This window comes from Nerophis ophidion, linkage group LG19, assembly GCF_033978795.1.
Source record: "Nerophis ophidion isolate RoL-2023_Sa linkage group LG19, RoL_Noph_v1.0, whole genome shotgun sequence".
Lineage (NCBI taxonomy): Eukaryota > Metazoa > Chordata > Actinopteri > Syngnathiformes > Syngnathidae > Nerophis > Nerophis ophidion.
Window position 1 is genome coordinate 11,856,395 of NC_084629.1, and position 17,773 is coordinate 11,874,167.

The following is a 17,773-nucleotide window of genomic DNA, read 5'->3' on the forward strand; positions in this document are numbered from 1 at the left end:
TTTTATTGAGTCAAAATTAACTGTGATGAGGTGGCGACTTGTCCAGGGTGTACCCTGCCTTCCGCCCGATTGTAGCTGAGATAGGCGCCAGCGCCCCCCGCGACCCCGAAAGGGAATAAGCGGTAGAAAATGGATGGATGGATGGAGTCAAAATTAAGAGCACTACTTGGCTGTAACCAGCAGAGGCGCTGTTGATTCCCTCTCAACTAGTTTGCTGTCTGAAATGATAATAGAACCGTGTTGTTTTTCAGGAGCTGCAGAGCAAGAGCAAAGTGTGCGCCAATGTCTTCTGCGGGGCTGGTCGAGAGTGTGCCGTCAATGAGAAAGGGGAGCCCAGCTGTCTGTGCATAGAGGTGAGCGATGGATGAATGGTCTGGCAACTCAACCACCAAATATTGATAAAAGAGAGTTTCCCTGTCATAGTTTCCTCTTCTTGTCCTTTTTCCTTCCCTCCTTAGAGCTGCAAGCCTCACAAGAGGTCAGTGTGTGGCAGCAATAGCAAGACCTACAGGAACCACTGCGAGTTGCACAGAGATGCCTGTTTGAGTGGACTGAAGATCCAAGTGGCCCATGATGGACACTGCCAGGGTATGTAAGGATATTAAATTCATAATCAATACAGGTGTCAATTTTATTTAAATTTGATGCGAAAAATAAAAACTCTCCTTCGCCACACTCATTTTCATTAATTAACAGGTTTATTACACAAAACAACCGAACCAATGTTCTCATATTAGAAAGTAGCATTATTAGCAGTCGTGTGTTCATTGTAAACAACAGTACGGAACGTATAACCACCAATATTTTAAAGTTCATGCAGAAATAAAGTTGCTGGATGCGGACCTTTAATGATACATTATAATAAATGCAGCAACTGCCATCTTTTGGAATTGACAATAAAAAAAAAACCTACATCAGGATGATCTAATTTGAGGACTTGTCTGTTATGGCCTTGAAGTTGTACAATTTGAAATCCAACAAAATTTGAGGGAAAAATATTAAATTATAATAGTATTTCAAACTGTAATTCTGCTAAAGACTCAAATAAGGAAATGTGTCTCCTTCTTGGGAGCCAAACGACCTAAAAAACAGTTTAGTGTAGGGGTGTTCCGATATTGTTCTGATGTGATATTAGAAGAAATTATACACACTTTTTTTGTTGTTGTGTGGAATGTTAGAAAAGGCATGCTCAAGTGATCTTACTCCAACACAGAACAATGGTAGGCATGAAAAACACAAACCTATTTCTTTTTAACTGTTCAAAACAGATTTATGCTGTTTTTAAGTTGAAGTGGAGTGGTAATTGTTTTTTTTGCCGCTACCTAGTGGTCATAATGATTCAATTAATTAAGCTTGTGACAGCAAATTGAATGATGCGGACGTATTGTTACTGTAGACCTATAAGTATGCTTCTTCCTATATTTAAAAAAATTATTTGGTACATGCTTATACTGAAAATATGTCAACAGGACACCTATTATGCAGGCTTAGCTTATGTGCTATTGTGTGCTCCGCTGCTATTATAGCCTATAGTGTTTACATTTTCTAACAATAAGTTGATTCCCTACGGAAACAATTGTCCAACCAAAGGGGTTCCGCTACTGTTTGTAATAATGTAACTAATGATCCCGCCAACAGAGTGCGCTGTTGTTTAAAAGCGTTCACGTGGTGCCTTTGCCATTTGAACACTCTTAAGATATTAGCATCTTATCCAGAGTGCACTGCTTGCTCTTGCTAATGTCAGCGTATTGACAATCCTGTTGGCCTGAACATTGATCTGAGCTCTGGCACAGTAGGACTAATCATGAGGGACGGGTCATAGACGCCACATATGTCACGTTGTCTTCTTTGCAGACCTTTAGCACATTTTAGTACATCAATATAACATAATCAATAATCAAGATTTTTTTTAATCAGTTGTTCCGCCCGATTGTAGCTGAGATAGGCGCCAGCGCCCCCCGCGACCCCGAAAGGGAATAAGCGGTAGAGAATGGATGGATGGATGTTGTTTTAATCAGTTTGTCTCTCTTTGAATCCTTAGAGAAGAAGAACGAGCAGGCAGCTGCAAGCCCAGGTGAGAGATGTTTTTTACAGACATAAAAACACGTAAATACCAAGCAAGCAATATAGACTGTGCTTGTTAAATTATTTATGTTGACCTATAGAATATTTTTTCTCTGCTGCAGTGGTGTGCTACGCCGCAGACCGCAACGAGTTGAGAGGCCGTGTGATCCAGTGGCTTCAAACGGAGGTGATCCCAGATGGCTGGTTTGTCAAGGGCTCCAACTTCTCAGACATCCTGCTCAAGTACTTTAAGGTGTGACAATTCACCTACCAGGTGTCCTTGAACATTCTTATCATTATTATGCATTACTTTTGTCAAACTGGACTGTTTCTGCTAACTTGTTCAAGTACAAGCCATGTTTTTAAAACAATTCCGTTCCCACAAATAAGCAATGGTGTAATGCGCATGCTGCACCACTAGTTGGCGATGTCACTCACTCAAAAGACTGGTAATTGGTTCTCGCCTCGACTAAAGTTGAGAACCAATTTTAGTAGACACTATATTTATATGTATATGTATGTATGTATGTATGTATGTATGTATATATATATATATATGTATGTATGTATGTATGTATGTGTGTATATATATATATATTATATATATATATATATATATATATATATATAATGTATACATACATATACATACACACACAAACCTTTTGGTTTGCGAACATGTTCAAAAACTAATTTAGTTCATAAATTGAGGTTACACTGTACTAGAGTCTATACATATATGTATGTATATGTATGTATATATATATATATATATATATATATATATATATATATATATATATATATATGTGTGTATACATACATACATATACATACACACACAAACCTTTTGGTTGGCGAACATGTTCAATAACTAATTTAGTTCGTAAATTGAGGTTACACTGTACTAGAGTCTATACATATATGTATGTATGTATGTATGTATGGTGCCTACTAAAATAGGGACTTTTGTCGAGGCTAGAACATATATAAAAGTCCCTATTTTAGTAGACACCATATATATATATATATATATATATATATATATATATATATATATATATATATATATATATATATATATATATATATTAGAGATGCAAGGTTTGCGGTCTCATCCGCGGAGTCCGCGGGCCGGGCGGGTGACATGACGAAAAAATAGATTTTAATTAGATTCGGGCGGGTGGCGGTTGAACCATCCGGAAATATTTGATATACATGGTTCTGGGATCGGTATCCTTTACCATTCAAAGGGCCATTTAAGACCCGTGTCACAAAGCGAAGAAGACAATAGGAGACGCTAATATTCTCTAGAATGACTGCCGGCAGTCACCCAGTTAATAAGTATTAGGGCGTGCTATGAAGCCATTGGCTTTGTCGCCTTCTACAGCATTTACGATCTGCTTGTCAGTCCAGCATCATGTTGTGTGTGGCTTCCGCAGCAACACGCACACGCCTGCAAGCCATACTGGGTGACACAGAGTACACTAATGGTTGTGATATAAACAATTTTAACACTCTTAGTAATATGCACCACGCTGTGAAGCCACACCAAACAAGATTGACAAACACATTTCGGGAGAACATCCTCCCAGTAACACAACATAAACGCAACACAACAAATACCCAGAATCCTTTGTATCCATGACACTTCCTGACTATTTTATACACCCCGCTAGCAGTAAACCCCGCCCCCCCCATTATTAGCAGTCTTGTGTTCATTGTACACAAATGGTTTGCACACAGAGGCATATTTGGCTTGATGCAAACGTATAGAGGCGTTCGTTAGTCGAGCTTCCCCTGTTCTTTGTAGTATATCACTAATACTGAATGTCCTCAGGTTAAGATTTCCCTTGATAATACAAACTCCCATGAAGTGTTAATACTGTACAACATAAGACATAACTAGTTACATGCAAGGGGTGAAATAATACGTTGTCACACGTCACTACACCACTCTAATTACTTTATGTTTTTATTGAAGGGCCACACTAATTCTTGTGCCATAGTTTTAGACCTGAAAAACAATGTCTACAGATAAAATTCCCCCCAAAATAGATGCAGTAGTCATTTTAAAATTGTTTACTGATGGCAGTCTTTGAGTTTCAAGTACTTTTTGGCCTGTGTCAGCCTGCTAACATCATCGACTACAGTGTGGAGGCGATTTCCGTATATGCTCATATTGCATAAAACACATTTTGGTTGCGCATTCATCATCCTGTATCATGTTATTTTCTTGCATAATTTGAAGAAATTACCTAAATACCCTTTGACAGAGAAAGAAAAGAAAATATATTATTTTACTACATTACGTGTCGTACAAGTTTTTGCCACCGTGGGGCTCTAGTTCTGTTGATGACATCACACCAGAGGGGGAGCAAATCGACTCTGCCTATAGAAAAGAGGCGTTTCAAGTACCGTTATTCATTTACTGATTACTCAAAAACTATGTATGATATTATAGGAAATGACTGACATTTTATGCAGCAAAAAATACATAAAAAGATCTTGTTAGTGAAATAAAGGTAATCTGGTACGATATGTCTTTGAAACGTGAGGCAGACCCTTCTGATGGCAGAATTTAATTTTTTGTGGTCATACAGTATATTGCTTTGTTGTAGACAAAACTACTGTTTTACAGCCAAAGGTACAAGCATGGCTTTATCGGCTTTTTAGTTTTTAATAAACAAACGTAATTGGAGGGAATCAAGTTGTTGGATAGTATTTCACTTTCCAAGGTAACAACTGTGTTGTTGGGAATTTTACCTCTTAAACTCCTTTCTCCTGTTGTTTTGGAAGCAATTGTCACTGTCTGACAAGTATTGTATACGTCACTCCAGACGTCGTTATGCTTCTAATTACCAGATTGCCGCCTCTTTTACTGTGCAGCATTTTGTATACACTCTAGGTAAAATGCTTCTTTTAGCACTGATGCTAGTGACCACACAACATTAAACACACCTCAAAATATTTCTGAAGTACTGTACAACTATATTTTGTTATGAATTTGTGGCTTCGGTTAATACATTTGTATTAGTCCAATTATTGATTTAAAAAAAAAAAAATCTCTGTTTTTTCTCCATACCACTAAAAGCAGCCCGTGTACCAGCAGTAGTATCACAGTTTGAGAATGGGTGCAGTAGACATTGCATGTATGCTATTCCCTGCATTTCAAGTCAGTTTGTTAGCATTTGATTCAACAACTGACTATATTTTTTTCTAAGTTCCACCCAACCTAATGTTGTCGCTCCAAACTTACAAAGTGTCTTCATAAACTGTGCATATTCATCCCAAAGTAACGGTATATGAAAATATGGATGCAGACACACTATTCTGTCTTTTTTTCCGCGCAGTCTTACGACAACGGCGATTCGACGTTGGACTCCTCGGAGCTGCTCAAGTTCATCCAACACAATGAGTCGGTGGCGACTGAGATGCAGTCCTACGTCGACCAGGAGAGCAATAAGCTTCTTCGGTTAGTGTTCTTATGTGTGCAAGATAAGTATCATGGTAGCATCCTTTAGGTTTTTTTCAAGATAACACTTTCTTCTGTAGTAATGCTTACATGAGCTAATGTTTACTATGTCCTCTGGTGCTATTTTAAGAAAGGTCAGTGAACTTGAGCCAGGCATGTGTAATCTATACGAGTGAGGGTCTTCCTGGAAGACTGTTAAAACATGAATCCATCTAAATGAACAACCATTAAGTTCTTATCATTACGCAAAGTTGTGCTGCTATTGAAGTAGCAGCGAGTACTTAAAAGTCTGCGTTTGCATGCGTGCTATCTAGGAGTCTGTGTGTCGACGCCCTAATCGAGCTGTCCGACGACAACGCCGACTGGAAGTTGAGCTTTGATGAGTTCCTCAACTGCCTGAAGCCTGGATTCAACCCACCAGAGAAGAGTGAGCTTTAAAGCAACACTTTTAATATTCTTATTTAAGGAACATAATCTATTTCCTGAAATTGTGGTGGCCTCATCTACCTACTACAAGAACCTTGGGTAAAGGTCGACATCTCTTGCACAACACACACGGCCTTCATTACAGACATGAAATCTGTAAAGCTGTTTCAGTGGAGTATAAGAAAAGGCATTTGAAGGCTTGCAGAGTTTATTTCATGTGGAGGAGCGGCAGAAAAATCTTTTAAAAAGGCAGTGAAGAACCGCTATTAAACACATACATATAAATATATTGCGATGAAATGGCGACTTGTCCAGGGTGTACCCCACCTTCCGCCCGATTGTAGCTGAGATAGGCGCCAGCGCCCTCCGCGACCCCAAAAGGGAATAAGCGGTAGAAAATGGATATAAATATATCTGTATATACTGTATATAAATATACATATATATGTGTGTGTGTGTGTGTGTGTATATATATATATATATATATATATATATATATATATATCCACATATATACAGCCATATATATATTTATATATATATGTGTGTGTGTGTGTGTGTGTGTGTATGTACATATATATATATATATATATATATATATATACATATGTGTATATATATATATATATATGTGTGTATATATGTGTGTGTATATATGTATAAGTGTGTATATATATATGTGTATATATATATATATATATGGATATATGTATATATACACATACATATATATATTTGTATATATATATATATATATATATGTCTATATATATATAAATATATATATATATATATGGATATATATATATATATATCTATATATATATATATATATATATATGGATATATATATATATATATATCTATATATATATATATATATATATATATATGGATATATATATATGTATATATATATACATATATGTATATAACCTGTGATGAGGCGGCGACTTGTCCAGGGAGTACCCGCCTTCCGCCCGATTGTAGCTGATATAGGCACCAGCGCCCCCGTGACCTCAAAGGGAATAAGCGGTAGTAAATGGATGGATGGATATATATATATATATAACATGTATATAAAACACGTATTCAACCTCCGTCCGTTGTAAGGTTTATTTCATCAACCAAAATAATTTTTTTAACGTTTCTGTAATATTTAATACACCAACATGTACAACCTTGTAAACAAAAACAATATTTGTAATGTACTGTTTTTATAATTTTATAAATGTACAGATTCAAAAAAGAAAAACTCGATTTGAAAATAACACAGAATATTATTATTCCTTGATTCAAATGTCAAATTATACACATTTACTTAGATTGTTGAAAAGAAAAGTGTGTTTTAGTTGTGGACATGTGGTACAGCAATACATTTGTACAATCCATCCATCCATCCATCCATCCATTTCCTACCGCTTATTCCCTTTCGGGGTCGCGGGAGGCGCCAGCGACCCCAAAAGGGAATAAGCGGTACAAAATGGATGGATGGCATTTATATAACATTTTGATTTATTTGTGGAAAAATGTCCACATTATTTCACATGACTATAAAATGTATTTAATTAAAAAAAAAAAACATAATAAATACTAAATTTTCTCTGCAATTGAGTAAATAATCTATATGAAGAAACTCAGTATATTTATCTGTTCTGCATTTCAATGCAGTTCAGAGGTAGGCTTCTCACTGAACCTGACTTATGACATAAGCAGCGTTTGCTGAATATAATCACACCAAAATATGTAGGCTAAAGGTTAACAGTCAGCGTGGAGAACTGAGCCGTGGTTCACTACACTCAAAGTCCTGTGTGCCTGTCGAGAAATGCCAGAACTACAGCAAACACAAGAGCATGGTTGTTTAGGGAACTAACACTACTATGGACGACTTTATAAAAAATGTTGAACTATGTGAGAATTTTTAATTTATATGTGAAGTCAAAGGTCATTGTTGGTTTACCAGCGCTGTTCTAGTTCAGCCTACCTTGTTCATTCTGTACTTATAGCCAGCTTATGTTACCATTGGCGGTTTAACATTTTTATTTGTCTATATTTTTCACAATTAGTAATTATATTAACTAAAAATGACTCATTATCCTGAGGAAATAATCTCATGTTCAGACTGTCACTTAATCTGATACACACAGGAGCGCATGCACACACACAAATGTAGTAGCACAGAAGCGACTAACAATTTTCAGTCATGTTATGATAGAATATACTGTCATTGATAGCTAACGTTAGTAGCTCAACTTTGCCAAGTCCTTATCATTGGCTGACAGCAAACAAAGCTAATGTCTGTGCTTGTGTGTGTCTGTTATCTGGGCCGTTGTTTGCATGCTCAAAGCTGGAAGAGGGCAGGATGTAATGCTTACAACGCTTGGGAAAGTTAGAACCCTCTGGACAGCCACAAAAAGGTTGCAAACAGCCCCTTTAAAAGTCCACTTTATTCTATTTGTTCACCCAATTGTATTTTTTAAGGGGGTGCAGTCCAAAAATTAGCGTTGGTGCTGGAATTTAGACGGTTTAATTGTGCTTTTCTAGTCAACCCGACTGGGCAAGTGTCGTTTTGTGTGTCTATATCTTTAATTCTAAGAAACTCTGTTTATCCACAGGGGGCAAATCTACAAGACGCGCGATTGTGCACCTGATGCATTTTTTTCAAATACAGAAGTACCGTATTGTGCAAAACCAATTTTTCTTACCTTCCGGTACCTGCTGATATGTATTTGAGATTTGCATAAGTCCTGAAAATGTGCGCATGTCCGCCACTGTAGTCCGTGACGATGCTGTAGTCGATAAGCTTGTTCTTTTCCACTATCTTCTTGTTATGGGGCATTCACCCCCTGCTGGGGCCATTTCTAATATAAAGTAGCGTAAAGTTCTAACGTATATCTCGCTATGGAGGCGCTAAAAAATAACAGTATAGTGGGTTTACATAATTCACCCACAGAACTTTAGTTATTAGAGAGTTCCATTCGGACGTTTTTTCATGGGACACATTTCCGGTGTTGCTGCACTAGTGAGCCACGGATGAGGAGATACTGCTCCGTTGTTGATTTAAGTAAAGCGTGATTGTTATCAAAACAGTTAGCTCCATCTTTTGACACTTCTTCAACTCCCGTCCTTGCACGCTACACCGCTACAACAAAGATGACGGGGAGAAGAAGCTGTCGAAGGTGAGCCACGTAAAAAAGACGCCCACAAAATTGCGCATCCAGAAGCGACTGTCAGAAAGCGGCTTGAAGATGATCTGTAAAACAAACTATGCAACATTTTGACCAAAGAACCAACGTTACATGTTATGTAGACCACAAGGAAGTGTTTTAAATTTTGAAAAAAAATCATAATATGACCCCTTTAATGCGCCTTATAATCGCGTGCGCCTTTTGTGGGAAAAAAGACATGAATAGACCCGCTCATCGGCAGAGCGCCTAATAACCCGGTACACTCTATGGTCCAGAAAATACGGTTACCTCAATGTATTAACCTAATTGGTTCTGTGACGGAGATCTTAACTCAAAACACTTGTATCTAAAATCAACGTCTTTAATTAAAATGAATTGAATTCAATTTAATCGATGCTTGGCCCTCAAAACGGCACGGTAGTAACATGTAATATGCCTTTTAAAAGGAATTTCTGCACTAGTTAAATGAAGTAATCTAATAAAAATGTACAGCATTTACCTTGAAGAGTGGACTTCTACTATCCATCCATCCATTTTCTACCGCTTATTCCCTTTTGGGGTCGCGGGGGGCGCTGGCGCTTATCTCAGCTACAATCGGGCGGAAGGCGGGGTACACCCTGGACAAGTTGCCACCTCATCGCAGGGCCAACACAGACAGACAGACAACATTCACACTCACATTCACACACTAGGGCCATTTCTACTATGGAAGTATTATTGTAACAAAATTATTTGCAAACGTGCGTGTACTCAAAGTGTGCAGTAATTTGTGTGTCTGTATATCAATCCGAGTGTTTGTATTCAGAGCCGCGTACGTCTGTTTTAAGTGGTCGGTCTGTCCCGAATCAGAAAGAACCCCGATTGGCTGTCTACTTACAAGTGACTATTGGGACACTTCTGCTGTCAAGATTTGAGAGAGCGCATCCAGATTTGTGAGTGTGTAATACAATGTGTGCACGCGCATTTAGAAGTGCTTCTATGCTCCGCAAAATGCAGGAACCCTCTATTGGCTGTCTTTTTTTACACATAACTTTTGCGACACTTCTACCATGTACGATTTGAGCGAGCGCATCCAGATTTGTGAGCGTGTAATACAATGTGCGCGCATTTAAAAGTGCATCTATGCTCTGCAAAATGCAGGAACCCTCTATTGGCTGTCTTTTTTACAAGTGACTTTTGCGACACTTCTACTGTGTACGATTTGAGCGAGCGCATCCAGATTTGTGAGCGTGTAATACATTTTGTGCACAGTCATTCAGAAGTGTGTGTGTGTGCAATATAATCTGTGTGTGCATATCTGAGGTATGCCTACATTTAACTAAGCATTGAAGGAACCACGCAATTTAAACCAATCAGAAACAACGTACAGCTGAGGTGCGTGAAAGAGAGAGGCCAAAACCCGCCTTACGTTGCTTCTGATTGGTTTAAATTGTGCAGTGTCATCCGTGGTTGGTTAAATGTAGGTGTAGTAATGGGTAAAATGTAAGTGTAGTGTTGCCAATCAGCCTATCTCTAGGTGCATGTTTTTGGAGGTGGGAGAAAGCTGGGGAACCCGGAGAAAACCCGCTAGCACATGCCTAAAAATATATTAAAGCAGATGGCTAAATTAGAGCCACTAAATAGGTTAAAGCAAAGTTTCATAATCTGATTAGTCTACTAATCGCTAAGATAATCAATGACTAGTCAACTAATCGCTAAGATAATCGATGACTAGTCGACAGTCAAAATAGTCGTTAGGTGCAACCATGAATTGATTCACGTGGACCCCGACTTAAACAATTTGAAAAATTACTTTTTAGTGGTCAATTGTACGGAATATGTACTGAACTGTGCAATCTACTCAAAAAAGTTTCAATCAATCAAAATTCTAGTTTCGGGTTAAAAAAATAAATGCGTCCCCACATTGTCCTATCAATAGTGAGTCACATCCAGGCAGAAACATTTCTTAGGTGAGAATATTGTAATACAGTGTGCTGCAAAGCCTGTTTTTTGGTAGTCACAAACAGGCTTTAGGGACACAATATGATAAAAAAAAACATTAAAAAGTCATCTTGGCATAATAGGGGAAAAACCATTTGGTGTTTGAATTTCCTTCTAATGGGTAAGGCCCTGATCGCTCACATCTACGTTCATTCTGTCGTGTTTTTTTTTCCTTAACCCAGAGTGTGCCTTGGAGGATGAGACTTACGAGGACGGTGCAGAGACACAGGTGGAGTGTAACCGTTGTGTCTGTGCATGCGGCAACTGGGTGTGCACTGCTATGACTTGCACGGGTAAGTTTCAAAATTGTATTTTTGTTATCTTAATTGGTATTGTCCTTCAACATGTGTGCGTGTTTTGACCTTTTGTGTGTGCAGACAAGAAAGATGCCGTGGATGAGTCAACCGATGGCGGTGCAGAGATGACCGAGGAGGAGTGGAACCTCCGCGTAGCCGAGCTGAACAAACACCAGGTCAGCTTTTATCTTCAACCAACAAACCCCCACTATCTGACTTCGAGGTTCCTCGGGGTAATAACTTGGATGTCTGTTTTTCTTGACAAAGGACATCTGGATGAAAGTGCTTAGCTAGCGAAATGACATCCTCCGGTTTAGATTTGTTGACATAAGCTTTTTTGCGACACTAATACCAGTGAACTGAGCTATCAGCATATTTTTTTACAGTGGCAAAAACACCAAATGTGATGATTCACCATTAAAGACAATAACGTACAGTGGAACTTCCAAAGTTGAACAGAAACTATTTCATAATGTAAAGTAAACTGATGTGTCCCAGGGTCAAACTGTTGCCTACCTAAAACCTCTATGAACTGGGACAAGAGTAAAAATGTGTTACATAATATGTTAATCATTGCATAATAAGTAGGGATGGTCTCATACTGTTTTTTTTTTGTCAAGCTACTGTACTACAATGGTTTAGCTGCCTTGCTGTTTATAGCATGTCGCTCAACGACGATTATTTATGTGCATAGTTGGGGCTTTTGGATGGGTAGTTTATTTTTTCCTGATAACCGATGCACCAACTTTGGCATATGCCCAACGACGAGTATTTACGTGCATAGTTGGGGCTTTTGGATGGGTATTTATTTTTTCGGGCTTCACGGTGGAAGAGGGGTTAGTGCGTCTGCCTCACAATACGAAGGTCCTGCAGTCCTGGGTTCAAATCCAGGCTCGGGATCTTTCTGTGTGGAGTTTGCATGTTCTCCCCGTGAATGCGTGGGTTCCCTCCGGGTACTCCGGCTTCCTCCCATTTCCAAAGACATGCACCTGGGGATAGGTTGATTGGCAACACTAAATTGGCCCTAGTGTGTGAATGTGAGTGTGAATGTTTTCTGTCTATCTGTGTTGGCCCTGCGATGAGGTGGCGACTTGTCCACAGTGTACCCCGCCTTCCGCCCGATTGTAGCTGAGATAGGCGCCAGCGCCCCCCGTGACCCCAAAAGGGAATAAGCGGTAGAAAATGGATGGATGGATGGATTTATTTTTTCCTGATACCTGATGCACCAACTTGGATATACTGGAACAGACCATCCCTAATAATACGACTAAATCAAACTAAAATAAAGTGAAACTACTCTCCCTTTGAGGATGCGTAATGGAGGGTAAACAGCAAGGCAATTACAGTGTCTGAAAGCTGCTGGTGTTTTATGGAAGTAATAATGCATGTCTGGTAGTAGGTAGCAGACATATGTAAGTATCGTATTTTACGAACTGGCTGCACCCTCTAAATTTTAGAGAGAAAAAATATGTTTCCATATACAGTATTAGTCGCAACGGACTACGATCCGCAGATTTATATATGTTACAAAATTAGTTATTTACACAATAACTAATTATTTGCAAGTGTTTTAATCGTAATACGGCAATAAAATGTGGGATCAAACAAAACAGAAGTCATTGTGATGGAGCCACCACCTGCAGAAGCTAGCTCTCCTATCAGCTCAACAGACTCAATAAATCCACGGTGACATTTTGGTGAATTTACTGAGCAATTTGTGAAACTAAAACAATACAAAAAGAATGCCATTGAAAGTTAGTAATTTTAACAGATACACTTGTAAACGTGTTAGCATATTAGATAGTATTAACAACACTAGCGTGTACAAATATGCATGAAAACACTCCTACAGACATCACAAACGGGACGGTTTGGTAAGTATGAATAGGTTTAGTTATATTCTAAAACTTACAAACTTTGCATGGAGTGATGAATAAAGAATTCATAGAAGTAGTAACGCTATGGACGACTAGCAGACAAAAGGGCACTTGTACTATTGTTTTAAAGCACTAAACGGAAGAAAATATTGTAGCGGTTCACCTTGCAGCACCTGCACAGAGAAAACTTGTCCCAAATATGGTGCCATAGCACAAATAATAACACACCTCTGCAGTGTCTCTGCTTGTGTTTAGTGAAAACTATTTGTTAAACACAAAACATTATGGCCGTTAGCGAAGAAAAATCCATTAATTAGCTGCACCATTATATAAGCAGCAGGGTTCAAAGGGTAAAAACAAATTAGTGGCTTATAGTCTGGAATTTACAGTGTGTTATGTGGTGGCAGTTAAAAATTTAAAGAAAAAACTAAACCCACTTGTAAAGTTTGTCCTTTACATACTTTGTGAGTTGTAGTCTCTGCAGAGTTGACAATGATGCAAGAGGATGGTTTGAACTTTATTTTTGAGGCGTATTTGTATACTTACAAATCATAAAAATTGTACAACTTTTACTAAAAATTTGGATGTTGCACTGTATTACGCTGTTTGTCACATCGAGCAACAGTTGCTGAATTCCCACACATACACCTGTGTAATGTAAACATCCTTCTAAAGCAGGGTTATTCAACCGGTGGCCGGGGAATGACAGCAGCCCAGGTTAGGTTCAAAACTTGGGAAACAGATATCTCCAGTTTATCTGACAAAAATAAAAAGACCAAATTTAGGTGTCTACTGTAAAGCAGTGGTCCCCAACCACCAGGCCGCAGAAGAATTTTTAATTAAAAAAAATAAATACATTTAAAAAAACACACAATATACACTTACAAATAGTGCACCGACCACAAAAAACTCCCTTTTTCATGAAAAAAACGTCCCTTTTTCATGACGAAGAAGAAAAAAAAAAAAAAGGACACCCCCCCGGGCCGCGGGACAAATTATTAAGCGTTAACCGGTCCGCGGATACAAAAAGGTTGGGGACCACTGCTGTAAAGGACCCTGGTTTTCCGAAATATACAAAATAGGACTAATAGTGAAGGGAGACGTCCTGCCCCGGTCCTTAGCTTTCTGGAAATGTAGCCCAAACTTAAGTAAACAAGGAAATAAACAAATCAGGTGGTTCTAGTGTACGCGCAGGGACCGCATGCACACATACAAAAGCAACTGGCGAGCGTTGTGGCGTCCTACGCTGTTCAGCGGTCCTTGAACATGTTCAAAGACCGCTGACCTCTGTTTCGTCTTTCTTGGAGTATAGGATTAGTCTGGCCTGAGATAGCACAGCATGAAGGTTCAATGTGCACTTTTGAATATCTTAGTTACTCAGACAGCAGTGTGTTGATATAGGTTTAGTTGGGGGGGGTGGGTGTTTCATAATGGGGAAAGACGTTAAAGGGGAACATTATCACCAAACCTATATATACTTTGAGGTTGCAGAAAAAAGACCATGTATTTTTTTAACCGATTTCCAAACTCTAAATGGGTAAATTTCGGCAAATTAAACGCCTTTCTGTTTATCGGTCTTTTAGCGATGACGTCAGAACGTGACGTCACCGAGGTAATACACCCGCCATTTTCATTTTCACATTACAAACACCGGGTCTCAGCTCTATTATTTTCCGTTTTTTCGAGTATTTTTTGGAACCTTGGAGACATCATGCCTCGTCGGGGTGTTGTCAGAGGGTGTAACAACACTAACAGGGAGGGATTCAAGTTGCACCATTGGCAAGAAATCTGCCGCCAGACCCCCAGGGAATTTGCCCGAGTGTCTGCACATTTTACCGGCGATGACAGACATGGCACAGAGATGTATGGATAACCTTCAAATGCATTTGCAACGATTAAGTCAACGAAATCACAAATGTGAGTTTTCTTGATGTTGTTGACTTATGTGCTAATCAGACTTATTTGGTCGCAGCATGACTGCCAGCTAATCGATGCTAACATGCTATGCTAATCAATGCTAACATGCTATTTACGCTACCTATATGTATATTTGAAACTAGATATCCACATTTAATGTGAAACAAACACTTATCAATCGACGGATTTAAGTTGCTCCAGTGTCACAAGATGCGAAAGTCCTGATCGTTTGGTCCGCACATTTTACCGGCGATGCTAATAAGGCAGCCATGCTATGGGCCACTTCATTAGGTACACCCATGCTATGGCCGAATAGCGTCAATAGCTATTCGCTCAATAGCTTCAATTTCTTCTTCAATTTAGTTTTCGCTATCTGCCTCCATATTCCGACCATCTGTTTCAATACATGCGTAATCTGCTGAATTGCTTAAGGCGCTGAAATCCAAGTCTGAATCCGAGCTAATGTTGCTATATCTTGCTGTGGTAACCGCCATGTTGTTTGTATTGGCAGCCCTGTATGACATCACAGGGAAATGGACAGTCGCATTGCAAATAGCGAAAATCAAGAACTTTAAAGCTTTTTTTAGGGATATTCCGGGAGGTGTAAAATTTTGAAAAAAACTTCGAAAAATAAAACAAGCCACTGGGAACTGATTTTTATTGTTTTTAACCCTGTTGAAATTGTGATAATGTACCCCTTTAATGTCTCTTGTAATCATGTTTGCGTTTAAGCTGGCGCCAGTCAGTCTGTGAATTTATCAAAGTGAAGTTATCAATCACAATTACTCTTGTAGTAATGCAACTTTTTTTCCCATTATTTTTTTATTTTTCTCATAGGTCTGCTATTGCGTGTCTTTACTTAGGAACAACATTTTAATTCTGATTTTTTTTTTTTTCAAACATTAAACATTTACTAGCAACTTTTATCCACTTAAGTTAATGTCAATTAACTTAAGTGGACTTAAACTCCAAATGTATTCTTTTAATATTTTTCAATATCATCATTCTTATTTCTCATCAAATTGTGACTATATTCTCGTAATGATGCAACTGTATTCCTTTGATTCATTTTTTTTCTTTTCAGAGTGACCCTTTGTGACGATAACTCAGATTCCATAAACTCGCTTGCCAAACAATGGCTGTTGTAGCACCTGTGCCAATAGAACTTTTTCTAAACTTTGACTATCTTTTAGAGCTATTTTGTGTATTATGGAATTAATTTGCTTTCACACAACTACAATATTTATTTCTACCATGTCCTCATTCATTTTGTGTGTTGTTTCCCTGCAGGAAACCGTGGAGAAAATGAAGGCCAGCACAAAAGAGGCTTGAGTAACGATGCCATCAGAGATGGAGGATGCACGCCGCACCACTTTTTCCTCCATACTTGACTGACCTTTGCAGCCTGTGTGTTGTTATTGTCGGTAACACCACACTGACTTTGACATGTGTCTCTACTATTTTAATTATAATTATTATTATTACACATGTTTCACAGTGTTAAAGTTTGCTAGAGTCAGGGGGGGCCATTACAGTCCCTCTTTGCGTTCAGTACTGTCATATTTGATTGTATTAACTACTCCTGTACACGTCTTACTACATATTTTCTGCGATTTTGCGATTCATTTTGCCGTTGCGTATGTAGGCTCATACTTGACCAACGCACTTGTTTTTTTGTCTCTTTCCTTTGTTCTCTTCGTGCACACCGAGCAACCGACCCGAGGTAGCTTACTAGACATTTAGCAGCAAAAACATGTGGTTGTAAGGAAAGTGATTCATATGGCCCCATCTGTCATGGTTTACCTGACTCATGAAACGTGACGGATTTAGCCGCCAGATTGTTGAATATCTTAATGTTTTGTGAGGTAAATTCCAACTTTGACCTGTGTCAGTTGCTATACATTTTCAGCAGACTGCCTTGCAAACTGAATAACACCCTGCTTCCTATTACGCAGGTATGGGGCCGTATGAATCCCGTCCTTACTGCAAGTACACTTTTTTGCACCATTTGTTTCCTCCTTGTGGGGCTCAGATTCACCACATGGGCAAAAGTATGAACACGCTATTATTTTTGGTGTCGAAATACCATTGTCCATATGTCTCTTCAGGGCCAGTGAGACATCTGAACGTAGCATGGTGGGAGTGGGGGAGGGGGTGGGACGTCTGAAACCAAAGATTTGATGAAAATGTTTGACTCTTTGTACTCAAATCTCCAGGTAAGGCAGTATTATTACTCTGGACCCAGCAACAACACTATACCTTCTCTCTTTACAAAAAAGCCTATTAGTTGTGTTTTGTTTGTTTGTGTGAGAGAGCGATTGTGCGTGTCTTCTTTTTACATAGTTAATTGACAATAAAAAAAAAACAGTGCCTTAGACTTGCAAGATTGCTCGTACAAAGTCTATTTTACCACATGAGTTAGAGGGAACATGATGAATGTTTTGCTGATGTTTGCCAGTTGCTAAATGGCTCGTGACTTCCTGATGAATGCCTCGTGGACATCATTATCGGAAGGAATATGTATTTAAGCCAATAAACCTTTGTACACCA

At 38.7% G+C, this 17,773-nt stretch overlaps 1 protein-coding gene across 1 annotated transcript in view; it reads left to right on the forward strand.

The window, feature by feature from the left end:
• LOC133537966 (follistatin-related protein 1-like) overlaps positions 1 to 17,773 on the forward strand; it is a 52,621-nt gene extending 34,848 nt beyond the window's left edge. The window contains exons 3-11 of the mRNA XM_061879159.1: positions 252 to 353; positions 459 to 588; positions 2,042 to 2,074; positions 2,187 to 2,317; positions 5,418 to 5,539; positions 5,854 to 5,966; positions 11,316 to 11,426; positions 11,511 to 11,605; positions 16,514 to 17,773. Coding sequence (XP_061735143.1) covers positions 252 to 353; positions 459 to 588; positions 2,042 to 2,074; positions 2,187 to 2,317; positions 5,418 to 5,539; positions 5,854 to 5,966; positions 11,316 to 11,426; positions 11,511 to 11,605; positions 16,514 to 16,555 — 879 coding nt within the window. The 3' untranslated portion in view covers positions 16,556 to 17,773. The remainder of the gene's footprint in view (positions 1 to 251; positions 354 to 458; positions 589 to 2,041; positions 2,075 to 2,186; positions 2,318 to 5,417; positions 5,540 to 5,853; positions 5,967 to 11,315; positions 11,427 to 11,510; positions 11,606 to 16,513) is intronic.